The sequence below is a fragment of the Python bivittatus genome, unplaced genomic scaffold (assembly GCF_059951505.1).
Source record: "Python bivittatus isolate LINGU-HERP-01145 unplaced genomic scaffold, Pbiv_v1 ctg000480_np1212, whole genome shotgun sequence".
NCBI classification, from domain to species: domain Eukaryota; kingdom Metazoa; phylum Chordata; class Lepidosauria; order Squamata; family Pythonidae; genus Python; species Python bivittatus.
Window position 1 is genome coordinate 23,384,337 of NW_028277075.1, and position 17,647 is coordinate 23,401,983.

The following is a 17,647-nucleotide window of genomic DNA, read 5'->3' on the forward strand; positions in this document are numbered from 1 at the left end:
CTGAAACCAGATACAGGATGGTTCTGTATCTGGTTTCAGTACCCGTACAGAGCTAATCGCAAACTGATGGGAGATGTAACAAGGCCCTGTAACCATCTGATACAGGATGGTCTTCAAGATGCACTCAGGATGTGCTGAGTATCTTCTAGCAGTTGGCAACAGTTATGTGCTCGAAGCCAACATACTAGCCAACATCTGGCCCCAAAACATATAGAGGGCTCCAAACTGGGACAGGTTGGCCTAATCTTGAGCACAGAACCAGCAAGTCCACATTGAATTCTACAATTTTCTGGCATTTTTACCTTTGATTTCAGTAGAATCCTCAGTGCTAAGTTTTATTAAAACTGTTTATCATAGCAGTAATCAGTGCTTAAGTTATCTGCTTTTGGCTCTTTGCTGATAAATAGGAAAGTTGAAAAACTACCTTGAAAGAAGGCAGTGGGAAGCCCTATTGTTGCCAGGAAAACAATATGGAAGCTTGTTTCCATTAAGCCCCTACCTCACTGTAGAGTTAAAAGTGGTGTCCATGAGTGCTTGAGCCAGCAGAAAACTACCAGCATAACGTCTGCTGTCCCTGCTTCCATTCTCTATTCTGCTTGTTTCGTGCTGTGTCTTCAGGGTAGTGTCTTCAGGGTAGTTTCAGAGCAAATTAAGGAAAGGGATTGGGGCATTCCCCAGTTTTGTTTTCCTCCCCTCCCCCGAAATATGACCAGCTGATGGGAAACTGGATCCATCATTCATTTTCTTCAAGGTGGACTGGGCTGGGGAATAGGTGAGTTTTGACAGATGGCTAGATTGGTGGATTTAGCCTTAGGTCAAAACTTGGTCTGGCTTTGTGCAAGTCTTTTGCAGAAGTGTGTTTAAAAGGAGCCTGATTCATTGGACAGCCCTGGAGAAGGCTTCACATTGAAGTGGGAGTTGCTCTCCCACTACACTATACAACCCTGCCCCCTTCAAAGTTGAGCTCTTAGGCTCCTTTTGAAAAGGCATTTAGCTATATCTACTGTATATCTATATCTAGTGCCTAACGAACAGCTGAACCTTTGTTCAAAGGCTTAACAGTTGACAGTTACAGAGGGAAAGGCTGTTTGGTGACAATGGCTCTCTCCTACTTCATAGAGCACTTTTCCACTGTGGGAAAGCTTATGGATTAAACTCCCTTTTCCCACAGGGGGAGAATCCAGTTTGAAAGATACATACTCTATACTCTCCTCACTGCTCAAACCAAACTGGTCCTGAAGAATAGACCCTAGGAACTGGAAGGAAGGGGCATGTCTCCATCAGTCTAGAGTGGCCAATAGGAGCTGGGATGATACCACTCCCTAAAGGCCTTCTGACTGCACCACCAACAAAGTAGTTAGTCAAATGCATCTGATTATATCCATGGGAAAAACTGCTGGAGAGCTAAGGATTACTTAAGGCTGCCTCAGGTATGGCCTAAAGACCAGATAAAGGCAATGTCATGAGGACACAGGACGAAAAAGAGGTTGCCAGAGCGTATTTGTGCCAGGCGCAGATGAGGAAAACCTCTTAGTCCATCTTCATAGGATTTATTTCTACTCTCCCGATCACTCTTTTGCCCATCTTTGCATCTCTTTCAGTTTGAATACTTCTTAGAGTGCAGGATAACATTCAAGGTGGGATATAATTGGTGCAGAATAGAGTGGAGCTATTATTTTCTGAGATTTAGAGAGTATACTTCTAAACATCTTTTTTGGAGCCATATCACACTGCTGATGCATATTCTGTGATAACTAGAATTCTAAGGTATTTTTCATAAGAACTATTATGATAGTCATATTAAATATGGTCTCATCCTGTACTTGTGTATTTATTTTCCTAAATGAAGAACTTTGCATTTGCCTCTGCTAGATTTTATTCGGCTATTTTCAAACCACTTTATTGACTTGCCAGGACAATTTTGAATGTTATTTCTGTCTTCTAGAATATTAGGTTTCCTTCTCAAGTGTGAGTCTTCTCCAAATTTTATAAGCTTTCTTCCATCTCATCATCTGAATCATTAATAAAAATGTTGAAAAAGACAGAGCCTTGGAATAAATCTTGTGACACTCCACTTGATACCTCCCTCCAATTTGATGAAGAACTGTGGGGAGGCACGCTTTGAGTATTTATTTATTTAATCAAGTTTCTATACAGCCCACTCTTGGCATAGTTGTCCACAGGTTCACTTAAGGATTACTTGTTATACTTCCAACTTGCATCTATCTAGCTTGTTAACCAGAAGGTCATAGGGAACTGAATGTCACATCTTGCACATATCTATCTTATTCTAGGTCTAATTCAACAACTCTTTCCTCCACTCTGTATCTTAATTAATTTGAGATGAATACTGTTCTTTTAGCCTTGTTTATAATTAGAAAGTATCATCACACCATCTTTTTAGAAAAGTTGAAAAGGTCTATCACGTGATTAGCACTTGGCTGACCTTGTCTACATTAAGAAGCTAAGCAGGATCAGTCCCAGTTAGTAGTTGGCAGAGAGACAAGCGTGGAATTCCAGGACTGTAGAACAGAGTAAGAAGTTGAAATGTATCCCAGAAGAAGCCAGTGGTAAACCATTTCTGTATTGTTGCCAAGAATTGTTGCCTGATTTTTATCCAGTAGTCAGCCAGAGATGACTACATGGGAGTCTCAAGACTCAAGGGAGACTTTACTAATCACCATGGAGAAAGGATGGCAAAAGTAAGGGAGGAAACACTCTCGGTCAGCTGATCTTCTGAATGCTTTGTGGATGAATGGTTATGTTCTTTTACAGAGTTCGAATTATTCATAATAGGAATTCTTCATATTTTATGGGGCACTGTTAAACAATCACTTTACAAACTTCAGATAGCATTCAGATAGTTCTAAATATGAGTTGGTAACAGCGGCCTTTATAGCATATTCTTCTCTGCATGATTATTTACATGATTATTTCTTTCATGAGTATTATTGCAATAAGTCTGATGAAATGCCTAAGTGAAGTGATAAAACACCAGTCTGACACCAGCTGCGTCTTTGCGATTCACATCAACAACTTAATGACCCATTCTTCACAAGTCTTTCATACTGACATATTCGCTTCAGTTTGCTTTCTTCACTGACTGTTGAAGGGCATGTAACAACTATCATTTTGACTTTAACTAGTCCTTTGTAATAAATTCTGATACAGTTGATTAATTCAATAATAGAGTGACACCCCCCCCTCATTTCCTATGTTGTGATGATTATTCTAGTTGTTGTTATTGTTACCCTCCTGGGATGAAGTTAGTCTCTTGCTGTTGATTTTCCATGTGATCCAGCAGTCCCCAGATGAAAAAAGATTAAATAAGATCCTATCTCACTTCAAAGCATATAAAGCCCAATGGAGTACTGATTATATATCTCATGAAAGCAGTATTTTTTTGCTAGTAGCTGTTACTGAAGGGATGGGGAAGTGATGTTGTTCAAGTACAGCCCTGGCATTCTCCACTGTTTGGCTGGCTGCTTGAACCTCCTAATCCAGCAGTATTCGAAGAACCCTAGTTGCCCACTGGCTCTGTAATAGAATTGGAAATTAAATTCCTGTCTAGGTATTTAACAAGAAGAGGAAAAGGAGGCAGCTGTTAATACAGCACTAAAGAAAAAATCTGTTTCAAATAAAAATGCATTCCGTAACAGCAATGTATATTGTGTATATAATATCATAACACAGAGACCACTCCCTCCCTGAAAGATGTAGATCATTCCAATCCAATCTTGTGTGATTGGCTAATCCAGTCCAGCTTTCCCTGATCTGGCACTGTTGATTTTGCTTCTGGGGAATATGGGATTTGTGATCCAATGCACTTAGAGGGTAACCTGGCAGTCATGCATACATACATACACATAACACCTTAATGTAATATTCAATAAATGTTTTTTTAATTAATGTAATGTTTTAATTTTGGAAAAAATTAAAAGCATACATTTGTAAAAAAGGCATATTTTTTGTTGACAAACTGAATAAATCGTTACAATGTTAAGGAATTTCCAAGCATCTTAGCAATCATTTCTGAGCCTTATGAGGGGACGCAATTATTTCTACTTGAGTGGATTCTTCCTTTCTCAGATACATTGTATGAAGACTGTTCCGTCCATTGAATCTTCCAGTTCTAATCCTTCATATTTCTAGAGGTGATGATAGAAACAATATTTTAGAACAAATGGCCAGTCTAGAAACACTTGTATTGCAGTCAATTCATTTTAGCCCTTCAAGGTTTGAGTTTGTTTGGAGTTGGAGAATGGATAAATGCATTAGAAATATGGCCTATTATGAGGCTGATGACCTTTTCTGCCAGTTTGTCAACAAGAAATTTCTCTGCTTCTTTTCAAACTCTAAACTGTACTTTAAAAAGCCCTCTTCCCCTTAAAAAAATAAAGTACTAAAAAAATACATGCATGAATGTTGGTGGTGGGACAGTTTCATACTTTTTTATGAAAGGCCAATGACTTGCTAGGATTAAGAGTCCTGGAGAAGGGCCCCAGTGTGCCACCCTCTGCAGCTACTGTCTGTCTTCCAAGTTTGTCCAGTTAGCATATTTTTCTTTCCTTCTTCCATTCAAGCTGCTCCTCTGGAAAAACTCACAGGCTGGTGTCAAGAAGCCATATCTTTTGCTAAGTATGTGATGGTAGACAGAAGCTAACTCAAAGGCATTAACTGAGCAGGGATTCTCCGCCATTTTCCTCTCGTGGCACAATATTTTCTTAAATTTTATAAATGAAGAAATATCTTACTGAGAGTATCTGGTACGTGAGTATTCCTTAGCAAAGTTGTAAGATGGCTTTCTAACACCTTGACCTCTCAGAAAGTTCACCTGGGCTCTGCAGAGGCAAAATCGGGTCAGTGGGTATCTTAAGAGCTGCTATGACAATCATTGCAGAGCTGGATTTCTTCCTTTTTTAATCCAAGGGTGTAGCTTTTGTCTGCAGATGTTTGGGTTGCTCCTGGAGCACATCAGGCCTTGACCTTTTGCCCGGAGGCCAGGATCTAATAGTACTGCTAGGATGCCACTATGTCCCTAGGTTAGATTTGATGGTTGCACTAATTAATCTTGAATGAATTTGTGTGGATCTCTATCATTTTAATCAAGAATTCAGATGCATTCCTAAGCTGAAGAAAATCTCACGAACTACTGTTTGCACAATTGTTTCATATTTGTAACATGCATGTACATGTGTGCGCATGCACGCTCTCTTTCTCTCTCCCCCTCCCCCATTTAAGGGTTGCTTTTGCCATTCCCTGGCATGAATAACAGCCATCTATTTCTTTTGGGAAAACATGGTTCTCTCAAAACATCCACTGGACAGTAATTTCAGCTGCAGTTCTCCAGGCATCATAGATGCCTTCTGGTTTTGTGAAAGATGACAAATGACAGTGAAATCTTGTGCACTGGCACATATTGCAAATTATTAAATATGCCTGGGTAACTGCTTTGATTGACAGGAGAGCAGCTGGGTTTGTATAATACATTCCTCTTGGTAGAGGTAATTGTTTTTCAACTTGTTTCACAGTTGGGACAGCAATACTGAGATTGCCTTTTTGCTGCTCACAGAACTGCATCTAAAAAAAAGTCTGACTGACCTACCAACATGGCTGGAAAGAGGCAAGCTTTGGTACTACAAACTGTGCCTCTTACAAATCTCAGTGTTTGATTCTTCTCACACCCCACCCCCAAACTGGACATAAAATTAAGACCAGCCAGAAAAAAACCAAGACATTCTAGGATGAACATCCTGTCACAATATCTGGAGAGAACAGAGCTTCGAGGCCATCAGGCCACCCCGGAACAGCAGTCCTCTCCTGGCCCATGCTGGAACACTTCAGTGGTCTCGAATCCACTCTGGAATAAGCAAAACTTCAACAGCTCCAAAGCTGCCTGGTTTATCTTGGTTTGTCATCCACCTCTTTTCCTGCACCCAGTTTAGCCTGTAAGCTCCTGACTGTCCCTCATGAGAACTGCTCTGTGAAAAGGTAAAACCCATCTCTCCCAACTGGTTTATCAGAGTGCCAGGACAGAATGTATGCCTGGGTGATTACATGATTGGATGGCAAACAGTGTTCAGCTGCTGCATTTTGCCACAAAGACTTTATGATGAAGGATCCCTTTGTGGCAATTCATGTGTATGGATTTTACGGTGTTTCTGGGTAGAAGCTGGAGTGTAAAGAGCAATTTGGAATAATTGGCTGGGTTCAGCTTAAGAGACCTATGTCTGCTGTTTTCTGCTGGCTTTCTGTCCTCCTTTAAGATGTTGAGCCAGCTGATGTCCCACAACAAAAGTGGTCTAAGAAAGCAGCCAAACCTGGAAAAGAGTCCTCTCTGATCAGGAAATAAATCTTGTTTTTCAATCAGGCTCAGTTTAGATAAATGGAAACGGTACAATTTTCCCTGCACTGTGGCTGACCTCCATTGTGTTGGGAATTTTGAGATGCTTCAGAGTTGTCTACTGAATGCTGTAAAGAACTTCTACATAACTGTTTTCCTGGAATCGGCTAGTATGTGTGAGACTTTGGAAGTGATCCCTCTTCACTATGTGGAGAATTTGATTAATAGAATAAGCTGGGTGTTATCAGCACTCCATTGTATTGTGGGAAAATCTTCTGATGGGGAGGGTGGTAGCTGCTGAAACATCAGTTTGGGCATCTCTATATGTGGTGTCTTCCACTCCAGAACTGGTGTTCTGTCCTGCTGATCACCCCCTCACCATTTTCCATTTGGCAGCTGAGCTTGGACTTGAAACTGCTTCAAAGCAAGATTGATTTTTGAGACACTGTAGCTCTTGCCTTCATGCCTGTCCAAAAGCAGCTGGAGAGCTGAGAAGCTGAACTAGCTGGCTGTTGTATTGTTGAAGGCTTTCACGGCCGGCATACGATGGCTGGTGTGGGTCTTCCGGGCTGTGTGGCCGTGGTCTTGAAGTTTTGTTTCCTAACGTTTCGCCAGCACCTGTGACCGGCATCTTCAGAGTGCAGGAGCACAGACAGGAGCAGTTCAATGCCGATCACAGGTGCTGGCGAAACATTAGGAAACAAAACTTCAAGACCATGGCCACACAGCCCGGAAGACCCACACCAGCCATAGCTGGCTGTTATTCAAATCCAGCCAATAGGGCTCATTCTGTGTTGTGATAGTAGTGACCAATATCTTTTGGTGCTGGATTTTAGCGGCGGATTAAGTAGAGTGAAAACTTCTGTGTAGATATAAATCTGCCAAATCAAAATGTCCAATTATTTATGCAAGTTGGGTAACAGTAACAGATATTCCATTAAGTTCTGTGGAGCTATAATGTCTGATATAAAATGAAACTTATTTCAAAAATATGGGAACTTTAAAATAAGAGTTCCACTGAGTCTTACAATCTGCTGTCCTGAGCATCCGTGGATTCTTCAGCCACGATGACATCCTCCTTTACCACCTCAGTTGCATATCTTAGAGTCTCAGCGGTCACCAGGTTCTCATATAGCTGTTGGTTTAGCCCTTGGTCTCCCTCACTGGCAGCCCTGAGGGCCTCTCTCTTTGCCATGTCAGCTTCCACAGGGCAAGAAACTTTCATACAGTTCTTCACTAAATCTTGCACCTCTGCACTGATAGATTTCATCTTGTCTTCATACTCGGCAAATGCCTCCTGCTGGAGCTGCAGAAAGACAGAAAAAGTTCACAGCGGAGAAACCTGTCTGTTTGTGGCATGTTTACAAATTCAACTATGTGTCTTTTAACAAAGCCAAATTAAAAGAAAAAAAATACTCCTCCTCTCTGAGGACAAGATCCCTGTGGAAATTACCCCTTTTCCATCCTTCTGCTGTAATTATGGGTGTGGGGAGAAAATAATTCCCACTGGGGCCTATGAGAAAACTTCCCCCCTCTTGCTGACATGGAGGGGGATGAAAGGGTCAAACTTCTTTTCCTCATGCACTGTACAGTAGTCTCTAAGAAAATTGCACTCCAGTGAAAAAGAAAAGCTTCACCAAGACCTAAGTAGTTTGTTTATTCATGCTCTCTCTTAGTGGCTCCGAACAAATAGGATTTCATGAATGAATCTTCAGGGAGGTGGATGCAACTGTATGGCGCAAATGCTGCTTAATAAGTAGAGGACTGGAGGGCAGGGATTAGGCTACCTCAGCCTTCCCCAAACTATCACCCTCCACATATTAAGTCTTCTGCTTTGGCCATGCTGACTGGGCTGTGCTGGAAGTTGCAATTCCAACACTTCTGAAGGGCAGTAAGTTGGGAATCCATTGGGGTTATTCCAGACCTCCTGCTTCACCACGAACCCTCAAAGACCATTGGTTGTCAATTGGCCATGAGATACCTGGCTTTCCTTTTCCTTGATCTTTCCTAGGCAGGTTGACTGCTTTGCTTCCAGGACTTGTTGGTGCCTTGACTGTTTCTCATTCATCTTGAAGCAGGAGAAAGATTTATGTTAGAAGGAATAACCTTGCATACAATTATATAAATGGAACAATATCATTCTATAGGTACAACAATACCATGAAGTCTGCAGTGTACTTTAGCTCCCAATCCATCCTTGTCCTCTCCAAGCCCCAAATCCCATGATGGTTAAGTACCAGACATATCACAACTGCTTTTTTGGCTACTATGTATTATTAGAATGCTTTGCCTATTACCTAATCCTCAGTGTTAAAACCAATGACTATGTTGATTTAGACTCTGAGTCATAGGTGATAAGGAGGTACCATATGCTTCTGTCCCCTTTTTTCTTAGTTTCTTAACACTTCGATCCCGATTTTATTTTTCTCAGCATAAAACATTATGAGTAGTCACCCTTAGACCAGTGTTTCTCAACCTTGGCCGCTTTAAGCTGTGTGGACATGCTGGCTGGGGAATTCTGGGAGTTGAAGTCCACACAGCTTAAAGCAGCCAAGGTTGAGAAACACTGCCCTAGACAGCTGACCTGAGGTCAGTTTGTCTCATGTGCAAATGATCATTTGGAATGTCTTAAGGCAGTGAGAAGCATTGTGTGACTGCCTGACCAAGGCAAGGGGAGGAGGCAAATGATCACCTGCTTCTCTTCCAACTTGAAAATCATAATGACTTTCCTCATATACTTGCTCCTCTGCAATTATTCAGTCAGGAGGCTCAGATAACTCTGTCAATTAGGTTAAGTTGTGAAAATAACATCAATGAATTAAAATTTGCCCTATGAAGATTATCAGGCAATGACCTTAATATTTACTAGTTGATCAACTGGAAAAGTTGATCAGCTGGAAAAGTACTAAAATAAATGTACTTATTTATTCTGTTTTTTGTTTGTTCATGTTATGACTTTAATCTACTTTTAATTTGTTTATATGGATTTTTATTCTATTTATAATGAATAATTGCACTTGTCCACCATTGTACGTCACCCTGGACCCCAGATGCATAAACGTCTAAAATTTGAAAACGTCAGCATGTTTTAACATCCACACAAATCACAGGAAAAAGATGAAAATAGGGATGAAACATCACAGAGCCATAGGTACTGAGGCCACTGCAATGTATGGTTTGAAACTACTCCAGGCATCATACAAAGTACTGCAGTGGGAATATAGCTTTGGAAATATTCCAAAAGAGAGAAGTGAAATACAGATGATTTTCTAAGTGAGGGTCTTAGACCCTATGCTCCTCTCCAGCATAGTTATGAATGAAGAGGGCAAGAATAAGTCCGTCCTTTGTTCTAGGGGACTGTGGGAGGGAGCCCCCTTGGATTAGGACCCTACATCTAGATTAGGAGCATTTGTAAATCACTGAGCCCAGCATTTGCACAAGTCAGTGGGACAGGCCTAATAACTGTTCTTTTAGAGGCGACTACAGAAAGGATCCAGAAAGATACTTACCCGCTTGACTGCTTTTACAACTTCCTGAATATGTGCATTATTGATTTCTCTTTTTAACCTTTAGGAAAAAGAAATAAAAAGCCTATGTATCAGGAGTTAAAATTTACAGTTTAGATTGTTTTTAAGGCATCAGCTAGACAAAATGGTTTCATGTCATATGTAATCACTTAAAACAGAAAGAATTTCCATATAGAAAAAATGAACACTTTTTGTCTGCAAAAGGCACTATGTTAGAAAGAACCATCCTACGAACTCTAGTCTAGGGCTAGCTAAATTATACTAATCGCTTGAGCACTTACAGGCTACGGGTTCATCCACGCACCCTTCTTGCCTGGTGCCGAGATGGGCTCCTTACTGTTTGTTGAGGACATGTCCTCACAACAAAGCCCTCTGACTGAAATACTGGTCATTAGCAGACTGACTGAAGTGAAAAAGCAGCATATTGGCAAGCCAAGGGAAAGAAAAGCAGATATTTTGAATCTGCCGGACACAGCTACTGTAATTTACAGAGACTGTTGCTGAATATGATGAAAATACACAACAGGAAGCTTTGGGCTTGTGTTTCTTCCCATCTCCTTTCCTCCATCTCATCAAATGATCCAAATTCAAGTCATAGGTTATCAAGTTTGCTTATGTTAAAACAAACCATAAGTAACATTATCCATACTGAGGATTTAGAAGTGCTCAACTAGGATTGATGGAATATGGAAGCCATTTTCATTCATAACTATGCTGGAGAGGAGATGGGCAGGCATGACTAACATCTTGATTTTTTTTACACGTACATCTCCTCACCCTCACAGACATCCCTGCTACTTGTCATGCACAACAAATTACAGTTAACCAAAACTAGAAATAAATGCTTCCAGTCATCTTGCAGTTCTGCGGCAGGAGAAGGAGGAAAGAGAGAGTAGGTCAGCCTGACATCTGCTGTAGATCATATTAACTATGTATTAAGGTGATGCCCAGACCTCCCTACCTTTCTCAAGTTTTAAATTCTCAAGTGAGGAGAATGGCTTCTCTCTCGTGGTAGAAAGATCTGCAAAAGCAGCCTTGACTCCAGATCAGGAGCGTGCAAACCGTTTTTCAGGTGGAGAGTCAAACTTGGTGCTGTGTGGTATGCTGGACGTCTTGCTCCAGAAAGTGGGCAAGACCAGATTAAAATTTGGTTTAAGTATTAAATGCAGTTCACATGACAACCCCTTTGCATTTATTTAATAATTGCCCTTTTCATTAAAAATCACTAATTCAGCAGAAATGAGCTACATTTGGGGGTGGAGTCAAAAATACCTTTCCTGAGCACCCTTATCAGCATTCTTAACCACGGCTTGGATTTTGTCCAGTCTCTTCGCCTCTAGTTTCTTTTTCATTTCTTTAGTGTCACTGTAGAGGAAGACAATCAGCTCAAGTTTACAGATTTAACAATATATCTTGATTAAGATTAAATGCCCTCTCCTTTTCTACTCATGTCACAGACGGTTTCAAGGCTATGAAGCACAGATTAACCCTCCCCCCCAATCTAAACCTCTTTGTTTACTAGACTGAAAATGTTTGTTGCTCAAGACACGTTCCTAGTGGCATGAGAGGAAAGCCATATGCATTATACTGATCCCACCTGACGATTGTCTTAGGCTTCACATTTTCAGCTTCCTCTGAGTAGTGATTGATTAGTTTACTGTTGGCATGCTGGTATAGCCCAACCAGAGAAGACCTTTACACTACTGTGCTGATTCAGTATGGAGCAACCAGTGAATTCATGGGGTTTACTTGAAATCATTGCATCCATTGCACAATTCAATTTCAGCACTGATAATTGGATTTCTGACTGTTTTTAAAGAAGCCAGCCTCCAGATATTCAGAGGAACTACTTCCCCCCACAAATGCCTAGGCTGGAGCAAGTCCCCTGTGTATAATATTTTAGCTTAGAAAAAGAAACAACTCCTTCCCATCATTCTAGAACTCAGAATCATCCAATAAAGGTGAGTATGGGGAGATTCCAGACTAATAAAAATATGTGATCCTATTATCTATCTATCTATCTATCTATCTATCTATCTATCTATCTATCTATCTATCTACCATCATCATCATCATCATCATCATCTATCTCAACAGCGTTTATTCATGACAGCTATGTATTATCTTAAGAAAGCAAGATTTATGCCTATCAATATCATTTGCAGAGGAATGAATAGGAAGGTATTCTTGTATTGGTATGCTGATGGTGGGCTTCTTAGGGAAGGACAGAAGGCTGTACTAGAGAAATGAGCTAGCAGGGCTCTTATGGATTCAGTTCCCATTCCTTGGGTGTTCAGTTTCCCATTCACCCACTCAAATTCCTTACTCTGAATAAAGAAGTTCTTCTAATAACTTAGAACTTTCTGAATGTCATTTTTTTTTCCAGATAGCCATTCAGAGCAAAATAAAGATAAATTGTCATACCAATTTATGAACTAAGAGATATGTTGATAAATGGAGTTAAGTCAACTCATTATTTGGCCCTGTATGGTTAGGTGGACAGTTGCCACTCAGAGGCTCTGTATGTTGCTGATATGTGATCTGCTTTGCCCATTAATGCAATAATCTCTGATTTTCTGCATGCAACAAGTTGGGCAGCATTTTGGATTCATCAGTGGGTCTGCCCTTCCCTGAGCCTCCCCAATCAATGCCATGTACAGCAGGACAAACTTAAGCTTTATTCCAAGTTTGGGGGACAAACCAGAGAAAAGCTTTTGTAGAAAACAGTGACAATGGACAAACAAAATAAGGTTGACAGAAGAAAAGCTAGAAGAAATGAATAGAAAAACGCTACACACACAAACATTAATTTTGTTATTTACGTATTGTCGAAGGCTTTCACGGCCGGCATATGATGGCTGGTGTGGGTCTTCCGGGCTGTGTGGCCGTGGTCTTGAAGTTTTGTTTCCTAACGTTTCGCCAGCACCTGTGACTGGCATCTTCAGAGTGCAGGAGCACAAACAGGAGCAGTTCTCTCTGTGCCCAGGGTGATGTGACCCTTTTGTGGGTATTTATAGAGATCTGAGGGGGGGGGGAAGGGGAGGATTGGGGGTGTGTGGGTGGGGTTGGGTTACTGAGTGGCTGCTTGTTTTGGTGTCAGAATTTGTGTGTATCTTCCTGGGGATTAGGCAGGGTTAGAATAGAAGAAAATAGAAGAAAAACCCTGCCTAATCCCCAGGAAGATACACACAGATTGTGACACCAAAACAAGCAGCCACTCAGTAACCCAACCCCACCCACACCCCCCCAATCCTCCCCTCCCCCCCCCCTCAGATCTCTATAAATACCCACAAAAGGGTCACATCACCCTGGGCACAGAGAGAACTGCTCCTGTCTGTGCTCTTGCACTCTGAAGATGCCGGTCACAGGTGCTGGCGAAACGTTAGGAAACAAAACTTCAAGACCACGGCCACACAGCCCGGAAGACCCACACCAGCCATCCTTTGTTATTTACCTTTCCCAAGTCTCCTTTAATGCCTTCAGCTCAGATGCTTGCTTCTCTCTTGCAAGTTGCAACATTTTAGCAACTTTCTGTTTAAACAAAAAGCACAAGGTAAGGATTTTCTTTTCTTTTTCTTTTCTTTTTTTTAACATTATCCTGAGTTGGACCTAGGATGATCCATTCCACAGAAGGGACTCAGATTCAGTGGAGGCTCCTACAGGAGGAAGGGAGCATTGATCCTTCCTTCCCCTTGAAGTGTTTTGTACCACTTCCCACACTGTTCCAGGGGTGGCGAAAACATCGCAGAAGGGACCCTCCCTAGTTTTCAGGAGAATAAAGTGAAGGACGGGAGGGCTGCTCTCAGACTTGCAAGATTCTGTTAATGTAACCTTACAGTAAAGATACTGCTAGTACTCCTGGGTGTGCTTCTTGTCTGGACTACCTCACAAGGCTGGCAGCCATTCACCCACAAAGCACTCATGCCACTTTCCTACCTTAGGAACTACACAGCAAGGAATTAATCCGATTACTCCAGATGTTTCCAAAGCTGTGTTTGTAACATACAGTCTTGTGTACTGGGGTGAGCTGACTTGTATTTTATACAAATTTGCAGAAGAGGGCAACAGATGAGGTCTCCTACTTGTCATTCTCAAATGATAAACTTCCTTGAGAATTGCCAGGGAATGGTCAGTTCTGAATAACCAACTTACTTGAGTGCACCAGAAGTATGATGAAGTATCATTCTGATCATATAAGGAAGCCACGTTCACATACTGTATGACTTTTCCCCCCCAAAACAATAATGCAAATTCACATAGCAGATCTGGGGTTGGGTTTAAAGCTATCTGACAAGTTTAGCATGTATATAATGCAGCCTTAATGAAATGTGTCAGATTTCCACTAGTGCTGTTTGGTAACTAAGTAATTAAATAAAGGAATGTTAATATACATATGGTTGCTATACCTCTGTGGCATGCTGATCTTTCTTCTTCCAGATTGCATCATATTGCTCTTCTCCCAGCTGGAGTAATTCTTCTTCCAACTTCTCCTTTAGCTCTGTCATTTTATTGTCAGCATTCTCTGTCATCTCTGTGGCATTTCCTTTCGTGCTGCTTTCATCCAAAAGTAACCTGCAACTTCAGAGACAGCAACAATTCTCAGTCTAAGGCAGAGGTGGCCAGTCCCTGACTGCTCCCCTTTTCACCTGGCATATTGTCACGATATTATAGTTACCCTTTCAGCAGATCAGTAAATGGAAGAGTCATCAGTAATACTCTATAGTTTACTGATCTGCTTCCTCAGTAGACGGGCACTGTTTAACAAAAGGACAAAACAATCGCAATCTATTTAAACTCAGCTAAAGTGGAGTCAACCTCTTACTTTTCTCTCAGGGAAAAGCATTTCCTCAAAACACTCTGAGATTTCTTGCTTCTGATCTTGCCATTTCAGAAAGTAAAGATATATATTTTCATTGAATTTTCTTTGGTGCCTGGACCTGTATGATGCCTGTTCTCCTTCTAGTTCATAGCATACTTGTATGGCATGTTTGAACAGCACTGGGAATAAACTAGAGTCACTTGTTGAGATGGGCGGCTATAGAAATCAAATAAATAAATAAACTAGATGGTTAAAGGGCTGCTTCCCACATCTTTTTCTAGCCCTAAGAGTAATAAAGTAACACAGTATTAACACATATAGCCCCACATTCCAATTTCTAAAAAATCTCTGCACTGGAAGAGCATAACATCCCTATGTTTGGATAGTGACCTTTCATATACTGGATGTTTGTGATATGAATATTACGCTTCAAGAAATGCATCCAGCACTGCCATTTAAACATGAGAAAGTACCTTTTTTTGGGAACACAGAAATTTGTTTGCCTTTTAAGTAGCCATCCAAATGTTTTTTCCCCCAGAGTGGAAAAGGAAACAGTTAATGATTAGGGAATTAGGGAACATAGAAAGTGCATGTATGTACAGTAAAAGACTCTTATCTGTATCTATTTTTCTGGGGGGAAGCAATGTTTTTCCTTTCCCTAGATTAGTGTTTCTCCATCTCAGCAACCTTAAGATTCTGGGAGCTGAGGTCCACACACCTTTAAGTTGCTGAGACCAAGAAACACTGCCCTAGATTGTAGCCTATTATAGAGGCTGCAGATAGGATACAATCAATAGGTGGAGCTATCCAGTTTTTCAATACTAGCAAGAAATTCAGGACTATTGCTTGAAGAGCTCCAAGCCAGGAAGGTGGGACATTCCTCCGTCTCTCTTGCTTGACTGAGCATATACCCAGAGGCAGGCATGGTGAAAACAAAACTAAGTGGTATGCCCCCTCTTGAGCCTAGTTGTTCATAACTCATTCAACATACTGAAGTTAAGCAGAGTCAAATTTGGTCAAGGTCTGGATGGGGAACCACAAAGGAGCCCCATGTTATGTCACCAAGATGGCAGAAAGACAAGGTTGTAATGTAATAAAGAACAGTTTTGTTCTGATTGCCAGTAAGAAATTCCTTGCTTTCCTGTTTCTGATCCAAGATCTACCTTTTCCTTCGTGGAGCTTTTGATGGGCACAACATTTCTTTTCTGCCAGGCTGGCAAACCACCTCAGTGAAAAAAGCAGCATATTTTTGTAGTAATTCTTCCTTGCGCTTTGTCATCTTCCGCTCCAGCTCCTTCAGTTCCTTCTCTTGCTTCTTCAAGAGCTTCCCAAAATTTTTCATCTCCTGTATCTCCTCAATGCTGGCTGTCTGTGGCTCTGAAACACAGCATGAAAAAAATGCCCATCAGTTAAAATAAAATGCTAGGTTGCCTCTTACTTGAGGACCCTTTTCCACAACTAATTTACTATGCCTATTTTCTCTCAAGATTACCCCCATGTTGCATGAATATGTCCCATCTTCTCAGCACCTCAAACACAAGAAAAAAACAATACTTATCCCACTAAAGAATGCTCTGGAGTGCGCCTGTGAAAATCTCACAGCCACCTGCTGAATACTGTTCAAAATACTGGTGGGTTCCCCAAGACTCTGTTCAATGTTGGTACATGCAGCTGGCTTTTCCAGCTTCCTTCCCACTGAAGCATGCCTCTGAGAAGGCCCAAGGGGCCTACTGGAGATGCAGGGCGTGCTGGAGCAGGAGCTGGCTTAGTGGCACCCCTTTCTCTACTGATAAATGGAGTTCTGTGTCTCCATTTTGAATTCCAGCGATTAGTATTCTGAATAAATGACAGATTTCTTCTGCTTCAACATTTTCTGGATTTTTCTTCTTTTCTTATCTCGCTCTGAGTGAACTTTTCAAACATGATTACAACAATAGTCATTCAAGAGAAATTTGTCCCAACCTGGTCCTTTCCACAATGTATTGGGGCACCTACTTCCATAATTCCCAGATAGCACAAGTGTTGGCAACTGCATCAACATGTAGTCTAGGTAGAAGTGGAGCTTTTCTATTATTGGCAAATTACCATAATTTCCAGTTTGTACCCAGCATACCCTATATGCATATCAGGGCAAGCACACACGCCAGTACGGCTAGCAAAAATATAGCTTAATGTTTATTCATTAAACATCAGCAAACATCAAAAGAGATAACTGGCAAAACATGACAAAAAGGAGGTAAAAGCAGGGAGAGAGGCATAAATGGACAAGAATTTACATTTTCTCTCTCTCTCCTCAAAAAGGGCAGAGAATTTTCCAGAGCCAACAGAAACAGTACAGTGGGTAATTAGCATGGACAGCCCCCAAAGGAGTGACCTTTGGTTATTCCAGCCTTAATCCTTTTATGTTTGTAACAGCAACAGAATAGAGATGGAAAGTAGGACACCTGGTGCTCCCTCCTCTATTCTGCACCGTGAAGGAAACAATTTGGTGGATGGGGATAACATATCTTCTCCTATCTATTTCTTTTAAAAGATCTAACTTTTACTTTGACTTCTGGGGGAGGTATGGTGAACTGAAGTCAGCTCTGCAAAAGCAGAGCTGACAACTGCAGCAAACACCAAGGAACCAGTAAGTAGACTGGTTTCTTGGAACCTCTCTGGATATGGAGAAGATGGGAGATCACCCACATTTCCTTCAGACTGCTGCTCCTTACAAAGAGACTGCAGGACAGCAGTTTTCTGTGAGTTTGAGTGCTGGGAAATGGGATCAGCCATCTTGTTCACAACCATGGTAGAGACTTTTAAAGGACACTAAGTTCACAAACCTCACTTTTCTAATCACTTTTGGAAATTGCCTATAAACTATCTTAAAGCTATTAGAGATCTTCAGAATGACAAGTTTGAAAAATCTTCATCAGGTGAATTTGTCTTCAACTTTGAGTAAAAGAAAAATTAATT

General features: G+C 41.1%; 1 protein-coding gene across 2 annotated transcripts in view; it reads right to left on the reverse strand.

Annotated features, from left to right (window-relative positions):
- Window positions 1-2,140: 2,140 nt before the first annotated feature.
- PLCB2 (phospholipase C beta 2) overlaps window positions 2,141-17,647 on the reverse strand; it is a 72,596-nt gene continuing 57,089 nt past the window's right edge. Inside the window, exons 26-33 of one of the 2 annotated variants that reach the window (XM_088145447.1) lie at window positions 15,853-16,066; window positions 14,277-14,448; window positions 13,325-13,401; window positions 11,143-11,235; window positions 9,853-9,910; window positions 8,325-8,411; window positions 7,372-7,649; window positions 2,141-4,148 (exon numbers count right to left, since the gene is read on the reverse strand). In XM_088145447.1, coding sequence (XP_088001573.1) covers window positions 4,133-4,148; window positions 7,372-7,649; window positions 8,325-8,411; window positions 9,853-9,910; window positions 11,143-11,235; window positions 13,325-13,401; window positions 14,277-14,448; window positions 15,853-16,066 — 995 coding nt within the window. In that variant the 3' untranslated portion in view covers window positions 2,141-4,132. Of the gene's footprint in view, window positions 4,149-7,037; window positions 7,650-8,324; window positions 8,412-9,852; window positions 9,911-11,142; window positions 11,236-13,324; window positions 13,402-14,276; window positions 14,449-15,852; window positions 16,067-17,647 lie in introns of those variants that run through there. The other variant, XM_088145448.1, reaches the window with a different exon arrangement.